Source organism: Zootoca vivipara, chromosome 16 (assembly GCF_963506605.1).
Source record: "Zootoca vivipara chromosome 16, rZooViv1.1, whole genome shotgun sequence".
Classification (NCBI taxonomy): domain Eukaryota; kingdom Metazoa; phylum Chordata; class Lepidosauria; order Squamata; family Lacertidae; genus Zootoca; species Zootoca vivipara.
In genome coordinates this window covers 30,478,601-30,501,456 of record NC_083291.1, presented here as the reverse complement: position 1 = coordinate 30,501,456, position 22,856 = coordinate 30,478,601, and the positions used below count along the sequence as shown (strand labels likewise).

Sequence of the window (22,856 nt, the reverse complement as noted above, 5' to 3'; positions counted from 1 at the left end):
CTTTTTATTAGCAGAAAATGCAGAATCAGGCAGATGCATTTTGGACTGTGCCCTTTGCACATCCTCCAATCACAAGGTCGTGGGGTGGGACAAAGTTATTTCGGTACCTGTTTCCACAGCGTCACTTTCCCCTTGAGGAAAGGGTAATCGAAAGCAGACAGGGGTCACAGACAGGGCACCGCAGACTGCTAAGAAAGCAAAAGGTGAAACTGAGGGCACGATGGACGTTCAGACAGCTGCGGCTTGCCTGGGGGCCATAGCTGCCAAGTACCCCGTTTTCCCCAGGAAACCCCCGTTTTTACTTACCTTTTCCCGGTGGTCCCCCGTATCACTTTGTCTCCCGTTTTTCTCCGTTATTTTCTCCTGCCGGCGTCCATTTTTTTCTGATTTGCCCTTCTATGGGCACAAAAAATGGCTGCCACCGGCTTCAAAAGTCGCATCTACGCATGACCGGAAGTGCGTAGACTTTGGTGCCCATAGATGGGTGGGGCGGCACCGGAAGGTGCATCGGCGCACTTCCGGTCATGCGTAGAAGCTACGTTTGAAGCTGGCGGCGGCCATTTTTGGTGCCCATAGAAGGGCAAAGCGACACCGGAAGTTACGTCGACGCAACTTCCGGTGTCACATGGCTGCCGGTCCCGGATTCTGCAGTCCGGGACTTGGAAGGTAAGCTGGGGGCGGAAGTGTGCCTCACGCCCGAAGGTCAGGCTGTGGCCTGCAAGGGGAAGTGTGCCTCATAGCCGGTGATCAAACGGTGGCCTATCTGCAGGCGGAGATGTGCCTCACGCCTGGTGGTCATTTACTACAGCCTTGAAGACCCATTTGCTGTCAAGCAGCTTTATTCCTGGAACTATTGGGACTAGTTCCCAGGTCTTGTTCCATTCCAAGGAATCAAGTTCAGCTTTCATGGCATTTAACCATGGCTCAGCATCCTTTGAGTCCAAAGCTTGAGTCCAAAGCTTGGACTCTTGGAAGAGTCCTTGGAAGCTTGAAGGTTCAAAAACCTTCTCTGAGCTACTAACAACAGATTTGGCTTTTTTTAGCAAACTCATCAGCATACCTTTTGGGTGCTGCACCCTTTGGGGTTCTCTTGCTTCTGCGTAAGGTACGTGATTCCTCACCAGATGTAATAGCCTTCTCTCCCCTGGATCAATGTGCGATATGCAAATCTCGAGGCTGTTTCTGCCACAGGAGTCCCTTTATGGCTGCAAGTGTGAGGGCCTGGGCCTCGCCCCCTAGGCCAGCTGGTAAAGGCCTTGTAAGGGAGCAGGCCCTGCACTCCTCACCACAGCCAATGGTGACCCTTGGGTCCTTTCCAGCTCTAATATTCTAGGGCTCCAACAACAACAACAGGAAAAAGAACCGTTCATGTAATGCTGCTCAAAACGTACAGTAGATGCCCAAGACATTGGTTTACCATATAATATTAGCTGTGAATGACATAACTTTTCCAATTGTTTATGGGAGGGTTGATGCCTGTTTGGCTCAGCGATGCTAAAGGATAGAAAGAGCTACCAAATAGAATAGAAACAGGATGTTCTTTCTCCCCGCCGCTAAGCCCTCCCTGGCATGTTAAACGTTCAGAGAGCGCAATGTCCCATAACCTTCCAAACCAACAATCCCAGAATGGGGACCTGGATTTCCAGTGACAACAATGGAGATTTAGAACATAAACGCAAGAGGTTAGTGGTCAATGGTTGGGTTTTATTGCTTTCTAGGGAAAGTAATACCAAATCTGGATCCATTGCCGAGATTTGACCCATGATAATAGATATTAGATTGAACACCTGGGTACAAAAGTCATTGAGAATGCAGATACTGCCTTGAAATTCTTTAGTATCTTCTGCAAAGGAAAAGGGGCATAGCTTGGAATGTGGAGCATCAGTAATATATAATCTGTGAAAATATTCAGTTTAGGTTCATCTCCTTGAACCCAGATGGCTTTAGAATCTTTGTGAGATGTTACGTTTTGTGCTAGCATTGTACTTGTAGATGGAACTTTCCCTGCCTTTTTGACAATGGGTGTGGCTTACCCAGAACCATTTGTCCTGTACTATTTTTATTTATTAAACTATATTCACACACGACTTAATCAGAAAGACCTAATTGCAGTTTACACAAAAAATCTGAAATATTCGTGATAAAATAAAAATCGAATATCAAGTGGACATAATAAAATGTATTGATATAGTGATGAAGTCAACAACTTTAGAAAAAAATACACCCAATAAAATTAGATGTATTGTTAATTATTACTTGTAGATTCTAACAACTCCCATTGATAATAAGATGGTTGATTTATTTTATGTTTTGAAACACCGTAGAGATAATATCTGGTGGGATTTATAAACTTGTTTACATCATTCCATGCTCAATAAAAAACATCATAAAAAGGATATTGTGGCAAATTGGTGTCATTTGGGAGAGCTCAAGATCCATCCTGCTTCCTTGTAAGTCTATTGTGTTTGAAATTCTGCAGCTTTGATTTGAATTCATTCATTCAGCCCTTCAGATACTCTTGTCTATGCCACTTTCAAGGGAAATAAGAACAGTTTCAAGGCACTGACTCTTTTTTATCTTGGGCACAAGATTCATACTCAAGTGTAGGGTTACTGCTTTGCATGCAGAAGGCTCCAGATCCCATATTTTTTCCATAAGGGTAAGAGGTAGTTTAGCAGGACTAGCGAAGACTTCAACCTGAGACCCTGCTGAGCTGCTACAATTTGGAATAGACACTGACTGTGTGATTCTTTAGAAGGCAGCTTAAGATAGGCATGCTCCTCAATAAAATATTCTAGTGGTGTTCAGAGTTATGCCTTATGATGCTTTTAATTTAGCAATTGACAGGAATATTGTGAAGCCTCAAAACCTTCAGCCATTTGCCTCTGTGCTCCTTCATCAGTTTGTGGGCTGTAGCCAGAAATTCATTCACAGTGGAATTACATCAATTAAAAGACTACAGAATTTTAATCTTCGGTGATGAACTATGCCAAGATGTTGTCTGATTGCTAAAATTTTAATTCTATGGAAAATGCAGTTTTGTAAACTGACTCTAATGCCTCATTAACTTGGAGGCAGACATCCCCAGAATTCCTCGAAGGGGAGATATCAGACATTCTGCAGTGTAGACTTGTTGGTAAAGTGAATGTAATAATTGGTCTAAGGGTTGACACAATTATTTTGCTGGTTGCACAACTGTTGTGCTAGGCTCTGTCTACAGAGGCCGGCTCTAGCATTGGGCAAATGGAGGTGGCCTTTTCTGAGGCGGCTGTATGGAGTGCTGTTTAAGGCACATCAAATGGTTTGTTATGGCTATTGCATTTTTACTGCCACAATATGCATTTTGCATTTTTATGTTGTAAAGTGGCCTGTTATAGTAAGCGGTACGTAAATTTAATAAAGGACAAAAAAATAAAAAAACATTTTATGAACAAACATCTCCCCCAGTATTTTTGTATAAAACGTCAGCTGATGAGCACTGTTGCAATCTGTAACATCTTTAAAGTTTATTTTCAGATGCTGCATCAATGGGAAGAGGAAATCAAACAGTGGTGACAGAATTTATCCTTGCTGGATTTTCCAATTTCCCAGAACTGCAGATTCCGTTATTTCTGGTGTTCTCTCTCATGTACCTGGTAACTTTGTTGGGAAATGTAATCATCATCACTACAATACGGCTGAATCGCAGCCTCCACATCCCCATGTACTTCTTCCTCTCAATCCTCTCCTTCTCAGAAATCTGCTACTCACTTGACATTATCCCCAATATGCTTGCAAATCTTCTAAGGGAGACGAATACCATTTCCTTCATTGGCTGTGCTACTCAGATGTGCCTTTTCCTGGGCTTGGCAGGTGCGAATTGTATGCTTCTAGCAGTGATGGGGTATGACCGATATGTGTGCATATGCAAACCTTTACGTTATCCGATTCTAATGAATCAGAGACTCTGCACCAAGCTGGTGGCTTGTTCAGTATCACTTGCATTTATTTTTTCTATATCAGAGACCATGGTCATATTTTCATTGCCTTTCTGTGGACCAAATAGAGTTAAGCACTTCTTCTGTGATTTATCACCTTTGCTTGAATTAGCCTGCGGCCGAAACTACATAGGAGAAATGGTCGTTTTCATCCTTTGTGCTTTGGTTGTAATTTGTTCATTCTTGTTCATCCTTCTCTCATACATTTTAATTGCAAACACTGTCTTGAAAATCCCCACAACGGCTGGGAAACGAAAAGCCTTTTCCACTTGTGCCTCCCATCTTATTGTGGTCGTGGTGCACTTCGGGTGTGCTGGCATTATCTATTTAGGGCCCAAATCCAGTTACATGCTGGATGAGGCGACTTTTATTTCTGTCTCTTACACAATGGTGACTCCCTTGTTGAACCCCTTGGTGTACAGCCTGAGAAACAAAGATGTTCAAATAGCGCTTAAGAAATCGCTTAGCAAAATCTCCTGCACCCAAAAAATGTGAAAATAAAGTGTTATCCACTTTGAAGAGGAATTATGAAACCCAACAAATATGTGTGGTTCCATGGACAAAGAATACCTTGAATAGTATTGTAGCTTTTCCTCATCTTTTTAAAATTCATTTGTATATGGAATATTCACTTGGAAAATGTGGCCTTGTTCTAGCATTTACAAACAACTTTGATTTTCTCTTTAGTACATCACTGGAAAATAAATTGGGTTGTGGGAATTTTCTCATAAATGAACTTGTAATCATTCAGCCCTGCAACAAAGGAAATGTTTCCAAAGATTACTGTTTGTTTTCTCCCAAATCCTAGCCCTCATCTTCACTACCAATCATTCACGCAGAACTATTTCAAGCTCATAAAATGCTGAGACTGAAGTGTCAAAATAGTTCTTGTTGAATGATTGGTACCTGTATATTCCGGTTGGGGTCAGTTTGGTGTCCATTTCTTCTTATCTTTGTATACGTAATTATTTCTGCCCTTCCTTGTCCCCAGTAATGGCTATTATTAAAGAGAGTATCATATATGTTGCTTTTTCAAAGGTTGGAATTCATGTAACCAGACACACTTAATTTCTGCTCCTTTGCTTTCATGTGGTTTGTGCTGACATTTGCTTTCTGTAACTTGTTGGCAAGGATGTAACAATATATTGTATACAAAATGGAGCATTGCAATTTTTCAATATGCATTTATCTTAGCATTCATATTTAATTTAAACCTGATGCTGTCATTACTTTCAGAAACATACCGAAATAAAGGCTATAACATTTTAGTTGCCCATTGCTTAATTAGATGTGTAATTTGACATGTAATTTATAGTGCTAGCATTTCTGAGTGGTGCCCTCACCCCCTGATTTTCCTGCATTGGACCACGAGGTTGTTGTCCTTCTGTTGGCATTCCAGAATAATGTAACTGCCAGGCTGATTTTCCTTTCCCCAGAAAATACACAATATCTGAAGCAAGGTCCAGCATGATCCAGTAGTGTGGAAGGGAAGCAATTCTACTGTATGTTGTGGTTGGAAGAGAATAGTCTGAGTGGTGTCTATTTTTCAGCACCTTTTCTGCATTGAGTCTGAGCAGAGTAAGCAAGCTGTTACTTGGGGAGAATGGGAATGGCAGGCAGTACTGAAAGAAGTTACTGGATTATTTGGAGTGCCTGTGTGTGTTTGTGTGTCAAGGAGGACTTCCCCTGTACGCGAAGACAGGCTCCGGTTGATTGAGCTGATGAGACCAATAGTGGCTTCACTCCCCTGGATCAATGTGCGATACGCATATCTCAAGGCTGTTTCTGCCATAGGAGTCCCTTTATAGCTGCAAGTGTGAGGGCCTGGGCCTTGCCCCCTAGGCCAGCTGGTTAAAGCCTTGTAAGGGAGCAGGCCCTGCACTCCTCACCACAGCCAATGGTGACCCTTGGGTCCTTTCCAACTCTAAGATTCTATGGTTCCAACAACAACAATGGGGAAAAGAACTGTTCATGTAATGCTGCTCAAAACGTACATTAGATGCCCAAGACATTTTTTTACCATATAATATTAGCTGCTAACATAACATTCCATTTGTTTATGGGAGGGTTGATGCCTGTTTGGCTCAGCGTTGCCAAAGGATAGAAAGAGCTACCAAATAGAATAGTAAGTAAGTAAGTAAAACCTTTATTGGCATCAAACAAACTCGCAGACAAAATAATAACAGATTAAAACTGTCACTGTGGCAAACGCGGTGTTAAGAGAGAGAAGGGAATAATCTGCTTTCACGACAATGGGGCTTCTAATAATTCAGACGACTGCAGAGTACAACGACGAGAAAATAGTAAATTAAGATATTGAGCCACCATCTTGGTGAGGACCTGGTCCTTCCCCAGCAAAAGGAATTGTAAGATTTCCCGCTCTGGTCTCCTTCTGGGGATGCCGGTCCGGTCCAGGAATTGTTGACGAAGGTCGACGCAAAGATTACAATGAAAAACCATATGTAGAAGGCTTTCCACCTGAGGGTCATGACACGGACAGATCCTCTCGTCCTTCGCCCTGCCCGAGAATCTTCCCCACAGGAGGTTCGATGGATTTGCGTTGAACCTGGCCAACGAAAATGCCCTTCTTTCTTGTGGGTTCAGTAGGAAGTCAAGATAATTAGGTTTTGTTTCATGAGCCCACGGGAGGTGGAAAAGAAGGGGGGAACATGTTGTGCCTGCTGCCACTATAAGATCCTGTCTCTCAATGTCCCACAACCTAGTTATGACTGTGGCTTTGGCAGATTGTAAGGACATTGAGCGGAGGAGTTCTACTGAAAGCCCCAGTTGCTGCACCTTCCTGTTGAAGTGTTGTAGCCCTGGGGGGGGAGGAAGGTGTCTGAAAGCATTTCCTGGAGGAAGGGATCTCTGTCAGAGTCGAGGCAGATTTTTAGCCAGAATATAAGGAATCTTGCCCAGGCGACAGATTCCACCTTGTGTTGAGCTCCCTCTAAACATAAAACTGCATATGGGACGCATCTTGGAACAGAGAAGATCTTGTAGAGGAAGGCTGATTGCACTTGCTCTACTGTCTGGGTGAACCCCGGGATCCAGATTGGAATGCCGTAGAGCAGTTGTGAAATGGTCTTGGCATTGAAGATCTTGAGCGCAGAAGGGATATGCGAGTTGCCCCTTGTTGTAAAAAATCGCGTAATTGCCTGCATGGATATCTTACTGGCGTTCACCGCCACGCCTCGATGTGGGGACCAGAGGAGCCTGTGGTGAAAGGTGATTCCTAGATAATTGAATTTAAAGACCTGCTGGATGGGTTTACCTCCAAAAAACCCAGCTATAACTCTTGCGTGAGTTACCAAACACCAGGATTTTGCTTTTTTCAAAGTTCAAGCATAAGTTCATTTTGGACATGTACTCAATGCAGTCGCTTTAGACCTATTCTGGCCCGCGAGAGCAAAACCATATCGCCCGCGTACAGGAGGATGGGAATGTTTATGGCCTGGAGTTTTGGAGTGTGGGCATCCACCTGCTTTAGTAATGGGGCTAGATCGTTGAGAAAAAGATTGAAAAGCGTAGGAGCAAGTACGCAGCCCTGTTTTACTCCTCTGTTGATACTGACTGGTGTTGTGATTTCGTTCCCAGAATGGATTTTTATGCAGCAGGTGTTATTAGTATAAAGCTTTTTGATCAGGTAAAGAAGTCTGGGTTCTAAGCCCATAGTCTCCAATTTGGCCCAAAGCAACCTCCTGTCGATGGTATCAAATGCCGCTTGAATATCCGGGAAGGCCACATGTAGATGTTCTTCATAGAATCGCATGGATCTGACGACTAGGTGAGACAGCACCGTGCAGTTTCGTAGGGTCAATTTCCCTGGCCTGAACCCAGAAATAGAATAGAAACAGGATGTTTTTTCTCCCCGCCGCTAAGCCCTCCCTGGCATGTTAAACGTTCAGAGGGCTCAATGTCCCATAACCTTCCAAACCAACAATCCCAGAATGGGGACCTGGATTTCCAGTGACAACAATGGAGATTTTAGCTGCTGCTAAGAACATAAATGCAAGAGGTTAGTGGTCAATGGTTGGGTTTTATTCCTTTCTAGGGAAAGTAATACCAAATCTGGATCTATTGCCGAGATTTGACCCATGATAATAGATATTAGATTGAACACCTGGGTACAAAAGTCATTGAGAATGCAGATACTGCCTTGAAATTTTTTAGTACCCTCTGCAAAGGAAAAGGGGCATAGCTTGGAATGTGGAGCATCAGTAATATATACTCTGTGAAAATATTCAGTTTATGTTCATCTCCTTGAACTCAGATGGCTTCAGTATCTTTGTGAGATGTTACGTTTTGTGCCAGCATTGTACTTGTAGATGGAACTTTCCCTGCCTTTTTGACGATGGGTGTGACTCACCCCAGAGCCATTTGCCATGTATGCTATTTTTATTTATTAAACAATATTCACACACCACTTAGGGAAGCTTTTAATGTTTGATGGATTTCTGTATTTTAGAATTTCTGTTTTTCTGGAAGCCGCCCAGAGTGGCTGGGGGAACCCGGCCAGATGGGCGGGGTATAAATAATAAATTATTATTATTATTATTATTATTATTATTATTATTATTATTATTATTATTCAGAAAGACCTAATGGTACTTTACACCGAAACAATCTGTAATATTCATCACAATAAAATAAAAAAATGGAAAACAAGTAGTTATGATAAAATGTATCGATATAGAGATGAAGTCAACAGTTTTTTGGGGGGGGGAAATACACCCAATAAAATTACGTGTATTGTTAATTATTACTTGTAGATTTTAACAACTCCCATTGATAATAAGATGGTTTATTTCCTTTATGTTTTGAAATACCGTGGAGATAATATCTGGTGGGATTTATAAACTTGTTTACCTTGTTCCATGCTCAGTAGAAACATCATAAAAAGGATATTGTGGCAAATTGGTGTCATTTGGAAGAGCTCAACATCCATCCTGCCTCCTTGTAAGTCTATTGTGGTTTGAGGTTCTGCAGCTTTGATTTGAATTCATTCATTCAGCCCTTCAGGTGCTCTTCTCCAGGGGTCAGCAAACTTTTTCAGCAGGGGGCCAGTCCACTGTCCCTCAGACCTTGGGGTGAGCCCGACTCTATATATATATTTTTTTTGGGGGGGGATAACGAATTCCTATGCCCCACAAATAACCCAGAGATGCATTTTAAATAAAAGGACACATTCTACTCATGTAAAAACATGCTGCTTCCTGGACCATCTGTGGGCCGGATTTAGAAGACGATTGGGCCGGATCCAACCCCCTGGCCTTAGTTTGCCTACCCATGCCCTTGGCTCTTGTCTATGCCACTTTAAAGGGAAATAAGAACAATTTCAAAGCACCTGACTCTTTTTGACCTTGGGCACAAGATTCATACTCAATGGCAGAGTTACTGCTTTTTATGCAGAAGTCCCCAGAGCCAATATTTTTCCAAAAGGGTAAGAGGTAGCTTAGCAGGACTAGTGAAGACTTCAACCTGAGACCATGGAGACGCTGCTACAATTTTGAATAGACACTGACTGTGTGACTCTTCAAAAGGCATCTTAAGATAGGCATGCTCCTCAATAAAATATTTTAGTGGTGTTCAGAGTTATGTCTTGTTGTTGTTGTTTAGTCGTTTAGTCGTGTCTGACTCTTCATGACCCCATGGACCATAGCACACCAGGCACTCCTGTCTTGCACTGCCTCCCGCAGTTTGGTCAAACTCATGTTCGTAGCTTCGAGAACACTGTCCAACCATCTTGTCCTCTGTCATCCCCTTCTCCTAGTGTCCTCAATCTTTCCCAACATCAGTGTCTTTTCCAAGGATTCTTCTCTTCTCATGAGGTGGCCAAAGTATTGGAGCCTCAGCTTCACGAGCTGTCCTTCCAGGGCTGATTTCCTGAAGAATGGATAGGTTTGATCTTCTTGCAGTCCATGGGACTCTCAAGATCTCTTCCAGCACCATAATTCAAAAGCATCAATTCTTCGGCGATCAGCCTTCTTGATGGTCCAGCTCTCACTTCCATACATCACTACTGGGAAAACCATAGCTTTAACTATACGGACCTTTGTAGGCAAGGTGATGTCTTTGCTTTTTAAGATGCTGTCTAAGTTTGTCATTGCTTTTCTCCCAAGAAGCAGGCGTCTTTTAATTTCGGGACTGCTGTCACCATCTGCAGTGATCATGGAACCCAAGAAAGTAAAATCTCTCACTGCCTCTATTTCTTCCCCTTCTATTTGCCAGGAGGTGATGGGACCAGTGGCCATGATCTTGGTTTTTTTGATGTTGAGCTTCAGACCATATTTTGCGCTCTCCTCTTTAACCCTCATTAAAAGGTTCTTTAATTCCTCCTCACTTTCTGCCATCAAGGTTGTGTCATCTGCATATCTGAGGTTGTTGATATTTCTTCCGGCAATCTTAATTCCGGCTTGGGATTCATCTAGTCCAGCTTTTCGCATAATGAATTCTGCATATAAGTTAAATAAGCAGGGAGACAATATACAACCTTGTCACACTCCTTTCCCAATTTTGAACCAATCAGTTGTTCCATATCCAGTTCTAACTGTAGCTTCTTGTCCCACATAGAGATTTCTCAGGAGACAGATGAGGTGATCAGGCACTCCCATTTCTTTAAGAACTTGCCATAGTTTGCTGTGGTCGACACAGTCAAAGGCTTTTGCATAGTCAATGAAACAGAAGTAGATGTTTTTCTGGAACTCTCTAGCTTTCTCCATAATCCAGCGCATGTTTGCTATTTGGTCTCTGGTTCCTCTGCCCCTTCGAAATCCAGCTTGCACTTCTGGGAGTTCTCGGTCCACATACTGCCTAAGCCTGCCTTGTAGAATTTTAAGCATAACCTTGCTAGCGTGTGAAATGAGCGCAATTGTGCGGTAGTTGGAGCATTCTTTGGCACTGCCCTTCTTTGGCATTGGGGTGTAGACTGATCTTCTCCAATCCTCTGGCCATTGCTGAGTTTTCCAAACTTGCTGGCATATTGGGTGTAGCACCTTAACAGCATCATCTTTTAAAATTTTAAATAGTTCAGCTGGAATATCATCACTTCCACTGGCCTTGTTATTAGCAGTGCTTTCTAAGGCCCATTTGACTTCACTCTCCAAGATGTCTGGCTCAAGGTCAGCAACCACACTACCTGGGGTATACGAGACCTCCATATCTTTCTGGTATAATTCCTCTGTGTATTCTTGCCACCTCTTCTTGATGTCTTCTGCTTCTGTTAGGTCCTTACCACTTTTGTCTTTTATTATGGAAATTCGTGTACGAAATGTTCCTTTCATATCTCCAATTTTCTTGAACAGATTTCTGGTTTTCCCCATTCTATTGTTTTCCTCTATTTCTTTGCATTGCTCATTTAAGAAGACCATCTTGTCTCTCCTTGCTAATTTTTGGAAATCTGCATTCAGTTTCCTGTATCTTTCCCTATCTCCCTTGCATTTTCCTTGCCTCCTCTCCTCCGCTATTTGTAAGGCCTCGTTGGACAGCCATTTTTCTTTCTTGCATTTCCTTTTCCTTGGGATGGTTTTCGTTGCTGCCTCCTGTATAATGTTACGAGCCTCCATCCATAGTTCTTCAGGCACTCTGTCCACCAAATCTAAATCCTTAAACCTGTTCCTCACTTCCACTATGTATTCATAAGGGATTTGATTTAGATTGTATCTTATGAAGTTATGCCTTATGAAGCTGTTAATTTTGTAATTGACAGGAATATTGTGAAGCCTCAAACCCTTCAGCTCACTTGCCTCTGTGCTTCTTCATCAATTTGTGGGCTGTAGCCAGAAATTCATTCACAGTGGAATTACATCAATTAAAGAATATAGAATTTTAATTTTCGGTGATGAACTATGCCAAGATGTTGTCCGATTGCTAAAATTTTAGGTCTTTGGAAAATGCAGTTTTGTAAACTGGCTCTAATGCCTCACGAACTTGGAGGCAGACATTCCCAGAATTCCTCGAAGGGGAGATATCAGACATTCAACTCTGCAGTGTAGACTTGTTGGTAAAGTGAATGTAATAATTGGTCTAAGACAGGCACCCCTAAACTTCGGCCCTCCAGATGTTTTGGACAACAATTCCCATCTTCCCCGACCACTGGTCCTGTTAGCTAGGGATCATGGGAGTTGTAGGCCAAAACATCTGGAGGGCCACAGTTTGGGGATGCCTGGTCTAAGGGGTGAAACATTTATTTTGCTGGTTTCACATGGCAAATGGATGCGGCCTTTTCTCATGCAGCTGTATGGAGTACTGTTTTAGGCACATCAAATTTCCTGTTCTAACTTGTAATTGTTATTGCATTTTTACTGTCCTGCTATGCATTTTGTATTTTTATGTTGTAAAGTTGCCTGTGATAGTCAGCTGAAGGGCAGTAAATAATTTTAATAAAGAACAAAAAATAAAAAATCATTTTATAAACAAGCATCTCCCCCAGTATTTTTGTATAAAATATCAGCTGATGAGCACTGTTGCAATCTGTAACCTCTTTAAAGTTTATTTTCAGATTCAGCATCAATGGGAAGAAGAAATCAAACAGTGGTGACAGAATTTATCCTTGCTGGGTTTTCCAATTTCCCTGACCTGCAGGTTCCATTGTTTCTGGTCTTCTCTCTAATTTACCTGGTAACTTTGATGGCAAATATAATCATCATCACTACGATACGGCTTGACCGCAGCCTCCACATCCCCATGTACTTCTTCCTCTGCATCCTCTCCTTCTCAGAAATCTGCTACTCCCTTGTCATTATCCCCAATATGCTTGCAAATTTTCTAAGAGAGAAGAAGACCATTTCCTTCATTGGCTGTGCTACTCAGATGTGCCTTTTCCTGGGCTTTGCATGCACAAATTGTATGCTTCTAGCAGTGATGGGGTATGACCGATATGTCTCCATATGCAAACCTTTACGTTATCCGATTCTGATGAATCAAGGACTCTGCACCAAGCTGGTGGCGTGTTCAGCAACAACTGGATTTCTTTTTTCCACCACAGAAACTATAATCATATTTACGTTGCCTTTCTGTGGGCCAAATAAACTTAAGCACTTCTTATGCGATTTAGCACCTTTGCTTGAATTAGCCTGCGGCCGAAACTACATAGGAGAAATTGTCATTTTCATTATTTGTGTTTTGGTTGTAATTTGTGCATTCCTGTTCATCCTTCTCTCATACATTTTAATTGCAAACACTGTCTTGAAAATCCCCACAACGGCTGGGAAACGAAAAGCCTTTTCCACTTGTGCCTCCCATCTTATTGTGGTCGTAGTGCACTTTGGGTGTGCTGGCATTATCTATTTAGGGCCGAAATCCAGTTACACGCTAGATGAGACTACTTTTATTACTGTCTCTTACACAATGGTGACTCCCTTGTTGAACCCCTTGGTGTACAGCCTGAGAAACAAAGATGTCCAAATAGCGCTTAAGAAATCGCTTGGCAAAATCTCCTGCACCCAAAGAATATGAAAATAAAGTGTTATCCACTTTGAAGAGGAATTATGAAACCCAACAAATACTGTATCTGTAGTTTAATGGACAAAGAACGCCTCAAATAGTATTGTAGCTTTTCCTCATCTTTTAAAAAATTCCTTTGTATATGGAATATTCACTTGGAAAAACGTGGCCTTGCTTTAGCATTTACAAACAACTTTGATTTTCTCTTTAGTACATCCCTGGAAAATAAATTGGGTTGTGGGAATTTTCTCAGAAATGAACCTGTAATCATTCAGCCCCACAACAAAGGAAACATTTCTAAAGATTACTGTTGTTTTCTCCCAAATCCTAGCCCTCATCTTCACTACCAAACATTCACACAGAACTATTTCAAGCTCATAAAATGCTGAGACTGAAGTGTCAAAATTGTTCTTGTTGAACGATTTGTACCTCTATATTCCAGTTGGGGTCAGTTTGGTGTCCATTTCTTCTTATCTTTGTGTACGTAATTATTTCTGCCCTTCCTTGTCCCCAGTAATGGCTATTTTTAAAGAGGGTATCATATGTGTTGCCTTTAAAAAAGTTTGAATTAATGTAAGCAGACACATTTAATTTTTGCCCTTTTGCTTTCATGTGGTTTGTTCTGACATTTGCTTTCTGCAACTTGTTGGCAAGGACGTAACAATCTATTTTATATAAAATACAGTGGTTACAAACACCTCTGGTTACAAACACTTCGGGTTATAGACTCCGCTAACCCGGAATTAGTACCTTGGGTTAAGAGCTTTAACTCAGGATGAGAACAGAAATCGTGTGGCCGCAGCACAGCGGCAGCAGGAGGCCCCATTGGCTAAAGTGGTACCTCAGGTTAAGAACGGTTTCAGGTTAAGGACGGACATCCGGAACGAATTAAGTTCATAAGCAGAGGCACCACTGTAGAGCATTGCAATTTTTCAATATGCATTTATTTTAGCCTTCATAGCCGTATAATTTAAACCTGACACTTTAAGTTCTTTCAGAACCATGCCCAAAGAAAGGCTATACCAGTGGTGGCGAACCTATGGCACCCCATGCAGGAGGGGGAGCGGGCAGCTCAGCTGAGGCGCTCTCCGGTGCAGCTTCCGGGCTGCCTCCTGTGAAGGGACCACAGGTCTCCAACACCCAGACAGCGTTTCCCACTGTTCTTTCAGCAAAAGCGGGATGAAAACCTCCAGTTTCACAAAAGATAGGGCTTGGCTTTAGGTTACCTCAGGGCACTTTATCTAAAGCCCCTCACCACCTTACCACCAGTAGGATTCCCCTCTTGTGGATCCCTACTGCTCTGGTTAGCTTTTCCCTCGGGCAACTTGGTGGCTTTCTTGGCTTCACTGACCAGCCCTTAGTATGTCAGAAGTACTTTGAACTAGCTTCCTTTCCGGACCCCAGGGAAGCTTGGTTCTCTTCTTAGTCACACAACTGGAGCAACTGACACACTGCTGGAGTCAATTAGCGGTTTGGCACATTTTTAACTTTATTTATTAACTTGAGAACATGGATTTCACTGGTATCTTAATATAGCACATTCCTCTCATTATAGCACACAGACTTAATATAGTTTTTTTGTTCGGGTTTTGCTAAATTGGTAGCGTGAGAAACCATCAGATTGCTTCTTCACACAATCAACTCTAGGACAAGCAATTAACACTGGGCAGAAAGCCAAGGTCTACTTCTGCCTTAGTAACTGGCTCTCATTGGTTGATATCAGCACTGGGACCTGTTATCAGAGAAAGCTAGCACAGTACGTGGTGTGGTGAGTGTGGTCAGCGTAGGAGGAGAGGTGCTATATCGGTTAAGAGAGAGACAGAGAGGAAAGGATTTATTTTACTTTGTTTTGAGTTCTAAGGCTGTACATAGAAACTCTGGATTTTTTATTTTATTTTAATAAATCCTGTATATAGTTTTTACTCTGCGTCCAGACGTCTAGTCATTTAAGTTACCGCCAGAAGCTTCCGGAAATACCTGCGCAAACTCTGCTGTGTTCAGGCTGAAGTTACACCTGACACTTAAAAACACTAAGATTTTCATCCCTCCAAACCTAACCTCCTCACTCCCCACACTCCCTATCCACCTTCCCCAACCGTCTCCCCCCTAACGGTTCTCCCTGTTTTTTCTTTTAAAAAAACACAGTCTAGTTCCACCTCTTGGAGAACTGCCTATCATTGGAGGGATAGTTAACCCCCAATGCACCGGAGTCCTCAGCAAGCACTAATCCACCACACCTCCACCTTCCCCAACCTCAGCAACTATTCAGCCTGGCTCCCTTTGTGGGGTTGCAGGGGCTCCGATGCAGAGGTGGGAGCTCTTTTAAACTTCTCCCTTGAGGGGAATGCAGCCGCGAACCCCTCAATGGAAAGTGTGGTGGAGCCTGCACCTCCCCGGCTGAGCAGCCCCGCTCCAGCTCCTGCTCTTGTGCAAGCAGCAACGCTGCCTAGCAGAACAGCCTGACCCCACTCCTACTTGCCTGAGAGTGGGCTTATTAGCTTCTGAATTCCTGAGAGCCAGTAGCAGTGGTTACATAGACATATGACCACTGCTCCTTAGAAACTCTATTCTATTCCTTACTGAGGTATGCTATTATATTACATCATTATTTTGCTTCAATGGATTATGTATGTCTCTTATTATGCGTGTTAATTTTAGGGATTACTGTGATTCATGTTCATACAGGTCTCTTCGTTCTTTATATTATTTCATTTTATTTTACAGTTATATGCTGAGGAAGATTCATTCGAAACAGTGTTAATACCAGATCGCTGTCCGATCACCTTGGCTTTATTTTTGTGGTTTCCAGTTACGTATATTGACGTGCATCAATAGGCATTAATAGACTTTTCGAAAATAGGGTTTGCCTGCCTTATATTTTTGCAGTCATTGCATATGATACCAGAAATATAAAACATTGATTCGTCATTGGTTTTCGTGTTGCCTTTTTTGGAGATTGTCTTGGAGATTGCAACACAGGGGTTTTTTGATTATTAACTTGCAAGCAGGAGCAGGCTGGGGGAAGCCTTCCCTCACTCAGCGCCAGGGCCACCGGAGCTGGAGGAGGGGGTGGTTGCTGTTGTGGCGGCGGCGGCGGCAGAGGGACCCAGCGCTGGAGGGTGGCAGGTGCCTGCTCACTTGCCGCCTGGCCTGCCTTCCCTCACTCTGAAAACGGAAGTGTGGCACTCAAAGCGGAAGTTATACTTAGAACAGAACATGTTCCGCTTCTGAAAAATGTTCGAAAAGCAGAGCACTCATTTCTGGCTTTGAAGTGTTCAGGTTCCAAGTACAGGTGAAACTCAGAAAATTAGAATTTCGTCGAAAAGTGCATTTATTTCAGTAATGCAACCTATTATTTTTACTTTTACAAATGCTTTCTTTTGGGAATTCCACAGTAATCAAACAAATAGTTACAATAATACAAAAATAAACATCGCCATTACATTTCATTAATTACATTCCATTTATGATTGACCCGTCTAATGACAAATAATTGCAATTACAACAAATAAAGGCTTGACATATCTTGCTTTGCATGTCATGCATCTATCTCATATATTGGTTTCACATTTTAAGTAGCATTACTGAAATAAATGCATTTTCAACTATATTCTAATCTTCCGAGTTTCACCTGTAGTTAGAGACATAGCTGCCAAGTTATCCCTTTTTTTAAGGGATTTCCCCTTATGCTGAATAGGCTTCCTCGTGAGAAAAGGGAAAACTTGGCAGCTATGGTTAGAGAACTAAGCTGTTCGAAAACCGAGGCACCACTGTCTTGCTCCACTCTCTCTCCACCTGGATGCGCCAACCTTCCTTTCTAAACTAAAACCTCAGAATTCAGGTTAAATTGCCGTGTTGGCACTTTGGGATAAATAAGTGGGTTTGGGGTTGCAGTTTGGGCACCTGGCCTCTAAAAGGTTCGCCATCGCTGCCATAGGGGACTGAACTTCTACATGCAGAGCATGTGCTCCACCAAAGAGTTATGACCCAGAGCTACGGGGGTGAGGGGGGCTAGCTAGGTTTTTTGCCTTGGGTGAACCCTCCAGAGGGGTGCCATTAAGACTCCCAACGTTTTTTGTGTGTGCGTGCGCAAATGTGCATGGGGGGGGGTGTCAAACTGGGTCTTTGGCACAGGGGAAATAAAGCTTAGTTTCTCCCTTGCCTAAACATAAAATAAGATTCCAGTCCTCACAGTCCCAAAGGGTTGATTTAAATGAGAACACAGGAAGCTCTCATCTACTGACTCAAACCACATTGGCTCATCTAGCTCAGTATGGTCTATGCTGACCGGCAGAAGCAAGTCTCTAGAGGGATTTAGGCAGGGGGTATTTCCAGTTCTGCCTGGAGATGGGGTTGCTCTGCACACACACACACAGTGTCAGGTTCAGCTTTTTGTTGGACGTGCGCTCTCCGTGCACAAAGCCTCAGAAGAAAACACACCTGCAGATGCAGGAGGCAGCCTCAGGCAGCACCTGGCGGCAGGGGGGCGGCAGGCGGGGGGCAGACTGGCCAGCGCGCCCCCTCCATTTCGGCGCTCTAGGCGATGGCCTAGTTTGCCTCTATGATCGCACTGGCCCTGATCAGATGTCAAGGAAATAAACAACTACCTGACTTTTAAAAGACATCTGAAGGCAGCCCTGTTTAGGAAAGTTTTTAATGTTTGATGTTATCAACATTAGTTTTAATGTTACAATGTTATCAACATCAGTTTTAATGTTACGATGTTATCGTGTTTTTAATATTCTGTTGGGAGCCACCCACAGTGGCTGAGGAAACCCAGTCAGATGGACAAGTTATAAATAAATGGTTGCTGCTGCTGTTGTTGCTGTTGTTGTTGTTATGGGTTCAACAGCCAAGAAGGAAGTTTCTGCATGAGCGGCTAGATGGAAGTGAGGGGCAAATGGGGCTCGTCATCCTGAGAAGGTAGGTCATCTAGGACAGTGGTCCTCAACCCCCGGGCCACGGACCGGTACCGGTCCATGGATCAATTGGTACCGGGCCGCCCAAGGAACATTTAAATACAATTAAATTAAAATTATTAAATCAAAACAATCTAAATTAAATATAAACAATCAACGCCCCCCCCTCAGCGGGCCGCGGTAAAATTATCAAACGTTGACTGGTCCGCGGCAATGAAAAGGTTGGGGAGCACTGATCTAGGAGAAAGAAAACTCTGATCATAAACCTCTGCTACCTTGCAGGATATCTTCGGAAAAAGGAAAGGCTAAGGAGTAAAGCCTTCACAGATCCAGAGTGGAGTCCCTAAGATGGTTGAATGTGGCTTTGTATGCCTCCTTCCAACAACTCCTGCAGCTAAGGTGCTACCCAACATATTGCCCTGCTTCCCTTTAGACCACATCAGCAAGGCTAAAGTGGAGTCTCTTGTCTGGGCCCCCCAACACCTCCATACACAGTGCCCAGACTTGTATCCTGAGGAGGTCAACCCAGCTGTTTTATTTATTAAAAATAAAATAAAAATTGAACATCAAGTAGACATAATAAAATTTATTGATATAGAGATGAAGTCAACAGTTATAGAAAAAAAATACACCCAATAAAATTACATGTATTGTTAATGCACTTGTAGATTCTAACAACTCCCATTGATAATAAGATGGCTGATTTATTTTACGTTTTGAAATACCGTGGAGATCATATCTGGTGGGATTTCTAAACTTGTTTACATCATACCATGCTAAATAAAAACATCATAAAAAGGACCTTGTGGCAAATTCCTGTCATTTGGAAGAGTTCAACATCCCACCTTCTGCCTTATAAGTTATTCTCGTTATTGCATTTTTACGGCCACGTTATGCATTCTCTGTTTTTATGTTGTAAACTGGCCTGTGATATTCCGTTGAAGGGCAGTATGTTAATTGAATAAATAACATAATAATAATAATAATGAACAAGCATTTTCACCAAGTATTTTTGTATAAAACGTCAGCTGATGAGCACTGTTGCAATCTGTAATGCTTTTAAAGTTTATTTTCAGATGCTGCATCAATGGGAAGAGGAAATCAAACAGTGGTGGCAGAATTTATCCTCGCTGGGTTTTCCAATTTCCCTGACCTGCAGGTCCCATTGTTTCTGGTGTTCTCTTTCATGTACCTGGTAACTTTGATGGTAACTTTGTACCATGTACCTGGTAACTTTGATGTACCTGGTAACTTTGATAATCATCATCACTACGATACGGCTTGACCGCAGCCTCCACATCCCCATGTACTTCTTCCTCTCCATCCTCTCCTTCTCAGAAATCTGCTACTCCCTTGTCATTATCCCCAATATGCTTGCAAATTTTCTAAGAGAGAAGAAGACCATTTCCTTCATTGGCTGTGCTACTCAGATGTGCCTTTTCCTGGGCTTTGGGTGCACAAATTGTATGCTTCTAGCAGTGATGGGGTATGACCGATATGTGTGCATATGCAAACCTTTACGTTATCCGATTCTGATGAATCAAGGACTCTGCGCCAAGATGGTGGCATGTTCAGCAACAACTGGCTTTCTTTTCTCCACCACAGAAACTATAATCATATTTACCTTGCCTTTCTGTGGGCCAAATAAACTTAAGCACTTCTTTTGCGATTTAGCACCTTTGCTTGAATTAGCCTGCGGCCGAAACTACATAGGAGAAATTGTCATTTTCGTGATTTGTGTTTTGGTTGTGTTTTGCTCATTCCTGTTCATCCTTCTCTCATACATTTTAATTGTTAACACTGTCTTGAAAATCCCCACAACGGCTGGGAAACGGAAAGCCTTTTCCACTTGTGCCTCCCATCTTATTGTGGTCGTAGTGCACTTTGGTTGTGCTTCCATTATCTATTTAAGGCCCAAATCCAGATACACGCTAGATGAGGACACTTTTATTTCTGTCTCTTACACAATGGTGACTCCCTTGTTGAACCCCTTGGTGTACAGCCTGAGAAACAAAGATGTCCAAATAGCGCTTAAGAAATCGCTTGGCAGAAGCTCCTGTACCCAAAGAATCTGAAAATAAAGTGTTATCCGCTTTGAAGAGGAATTATGAAACCCAACAAGTATGTGTGGTTTCATGGACAAAGAACACCTTGAATAGTATTGTAGCTTTTCCTCATCTTTTAAAAAATTCCTTTGTATATGGAATATTCACTTGGAAAAACGTGGCCTTGCTTTAGCATTTACAAACAACTTTAATTTTCTCTTTAGTACATCCCTGGAAAATAAATTGGGTTGTGGGAATTTTCTCATAAATGAACCTGTAATCATTCAGCCCCACAACAAAAGAAACGTTTCTTAAGATTACTGTTGTACGTTTCCCCATTTTCACAACTAAACATTCACGCATAACATTTTTCAGCTCATATTGTGCTGAGACTGAAGTGTCAAAATGGCTCTTGTTGAATAGCTGATACCTGTTTATTTCAGTTGGAGTCAGTTGGGCTGTGTGTGTTTCTGTTTATCTTTGTGGAGGTGGCTTTTGCTGCCCTTCCTTGTCCCCAGTAATTGCTATTTTTAAAGAGGAAATCATGTAAAAGCATATCTGTTACTTTTTCAAAGATTGGAATTCATCTAACCCAACACACTTAATGTCTGCTCTCTTTTTTATGTGGTCCGTTCTGACATTTGCTTTCTGTAAAGAGTTGGCAAGAACGTAACAATATACTGTACACAAAATAGAGCATTGCAATTTTTCAATGTGCATTTATTTTAGCTTTCATATTGATATAATTTAAACCTGACACTTTAATTGGGCTCGGTGCTCATCAGTATGCAGATGACACCCAGCTCTACCTCTCTTTTAAATCAGAACAAGTGAAGGCGGTGAATGTCCTGTGTGAGTGCCTGGAGGTGGCTGGAGGATGGGTGGTGGCTACCAGTTTTGGGGGGACAGGGGGCGGGCGGGTATGGGGGACTTCCTGGTCCTGAATGGGGTAACTGTGCCCCTGAAGGACCAGGTGCGCAGCCTGGGAGTCATTTTGGACGCACAGCTGTCCATTGAGGAGTAGGTCAATTCTGTGTCCCGGGCGGCTGTCTATCAGCTCCATCTGGTAGGCAGGCTGAGACCCTATCTGCCCGCAGACTGTCTCACCAGAGTGGTGCATGCTCTAGTTATCTTCCGCTTGGACTACTGCAATGTGCTCTACATGGGGCTACCTTTGAAGGTGACCCGGAAACTGCAATTAATCCAGAATGCGGCAGCTAGACTGGTGACTGGGAGCGGCCACCAAGACCACATAACACCGGTCCTAAGAGACCTACATTGGCTCCCAGTACGTTTCCAAGCACAATTCAAAGTGTTGGTGCTGACCTTTAAAGCCCTAAACGGCCTCGGTCCTATATACCTGAAGGAGCGTCTCCACCCCCATTGTTCAGCCCGGACACTGAGATCCAGCGCCGAGGATCTTCTGGCGGTTCCCTCACTGCGAGACGCAAAGCTACAGGGAACTAGGCAGAGGGCCTTCTCGGTAGTGGCGCCCGCCCTGTGGAATGCCCTGCCATCGGAGGTCAGGGAGATGAACAACTTACCTGACCTTTACAAAACACCTGAAGGCAGCCTTGTTTAAGGAAGTTTTTAATCTGTGATATTTTAATGTATTTTGGTATTTGTTGGAAGCCGCCCAGAGTGGCGGGGAAAACACAGCCGGATGGACGGGGTATAAATAATAAAATAATAATAAATAATAATAATTCAGTGAGGAGACCCTCGGAGCAAAAACATACAGGATTAGTTTGCCTGTTCTGACAATTGCTTTTTGAGAATTGTTGGCTGGCACATATATAGCATACACAAAAATGGAGCTTTGCCATTTTTACAGCGTAAGTTTATCTTAGCATTAAGATTTATATAATTTAAACCCGATGATTTAATTACTTGCAGAGCAACATATGAAAAAAAAGCTTATCATTTTTATTTGCCCATTAGATAATTAGATATAGGGCCCTATATGTTTTTTTTTTTTTTTTGCAGAGATTCCCTTCTGCATTTATGGGCTTATTGCTTTGCAGCAAAGACGTGGTGATGCTTGAAAAATGAATGGAAAATTATTTCTCAGTATTCCTCTCAGGACCTTGACCTTGAAGGGCAAAATATTCAGGGGAAAATGTTCAGTTTTGTTTGGGGGTCAGGTGCTCCTGAACCAGCACCAAACAGAGTCAGTTTCTGGATCTGTCATGCATGCAAACATGCTGCAACCTGTATTTCTGCACTTTTATATGCATGCTGTTCTCCTTGGAGCATATACTCCTGAGATGCCTGTTTAAATTCTAGTTTCGTGACTGCTATTTTTTAAAAAAATCCATTGGTTCTGCTCACTGCCTCGGAAAATTATGCCAGAGTAATGATTCACCAGCTTAATTGTTGTCACGGTTGTAGCAGAAGGTAAAACACCTGCGAGACTTTTTCAGATGCAATACAGCCCCAGAGCAGAAGGATTATTAAGCGCAAAACCCCAT

At 42.6% G+C, this 22,856-nt stretch overlaps 3 protein-coding genes across 3 annotated transcripts; all 3 read left to right on the top strand.

Annotated features, from left to right (window-relative positions):
- Positions 1-3,527: 3,527 nt before the first annotated feature.
- LOC118075312 (olfactory receptor 10R2-like) lies at positions 3,528-4,472 on the top strand. Its single transcript, XM_035097219.2, has one exon. It carries the CDS (start codon positions 3,528-3,530, stop codon positions 4,470-4,472), a length of 945 nt encoding a protein of 314 aa, XP_034953110.2.
- An 8,016-nt stretch (positions 4,473-12,488) lies between these two features.
- Positions 12,489-13,433, top strand: LOC118075311 (olfactory receptor 10T2-like). Its single transcript, XM_035097218.2, has one exon. The coding sequence runs from the start codon at positions 12,489-12,491 to the stop codon at positions 13,431-13,433; it is 945 nt and encodes a 314-aa protein (XP_034953109.2).
- A 5,994-nt stretch (positions 13,434-19,427) lies between these two features.
- LOC118075310 (olfactory receptor 10K2-like) lies at positions 19,428-20,415 on the top strand. Its single transcript, XM_060269113.1, has 2 exons — positions 19,428-19,547; positions 19,591-20,415. Exons 1-2 carry the CDS (start codon positions 19,428-19,430, stop codon positions 20,413-20,415), a joined length of 945 nt encoding a protein of 314 aa, XP_060125096.1.
- Positions 20,416-22,856: the final 2,441 nt, after the last annotated feature.

Coding starts and splice junctions, on each gene's coding strand:
- LOC118075312 (XM_035097219.2), top strand. CDS start 3,528: ATGGGAAGAGGAAATCAAACAGTGGTGACAGAATTTATCCTTGCTGGA.
- LOC118075310 (XM_060269113.1), top strand. CDS start 19,428: ATGGGAAGAGGAAATCAAACAGTGGTGGCAGAATTTATCCTCGCTGGG. Junction 19,548..19,590: donor TGTACCTGGTAACTTTGATG/GTAACTTTGTAC, acceptor ATGTACCTGGTA/ACTTTGATAATCATCATCAC.
- LOC118075311 (XM_035097218.2), top strand. CDS start 12,489: ATGGGAAGAAGAAATCAAACAGTGGTGACAGAATTTATCCTTGCTGGG.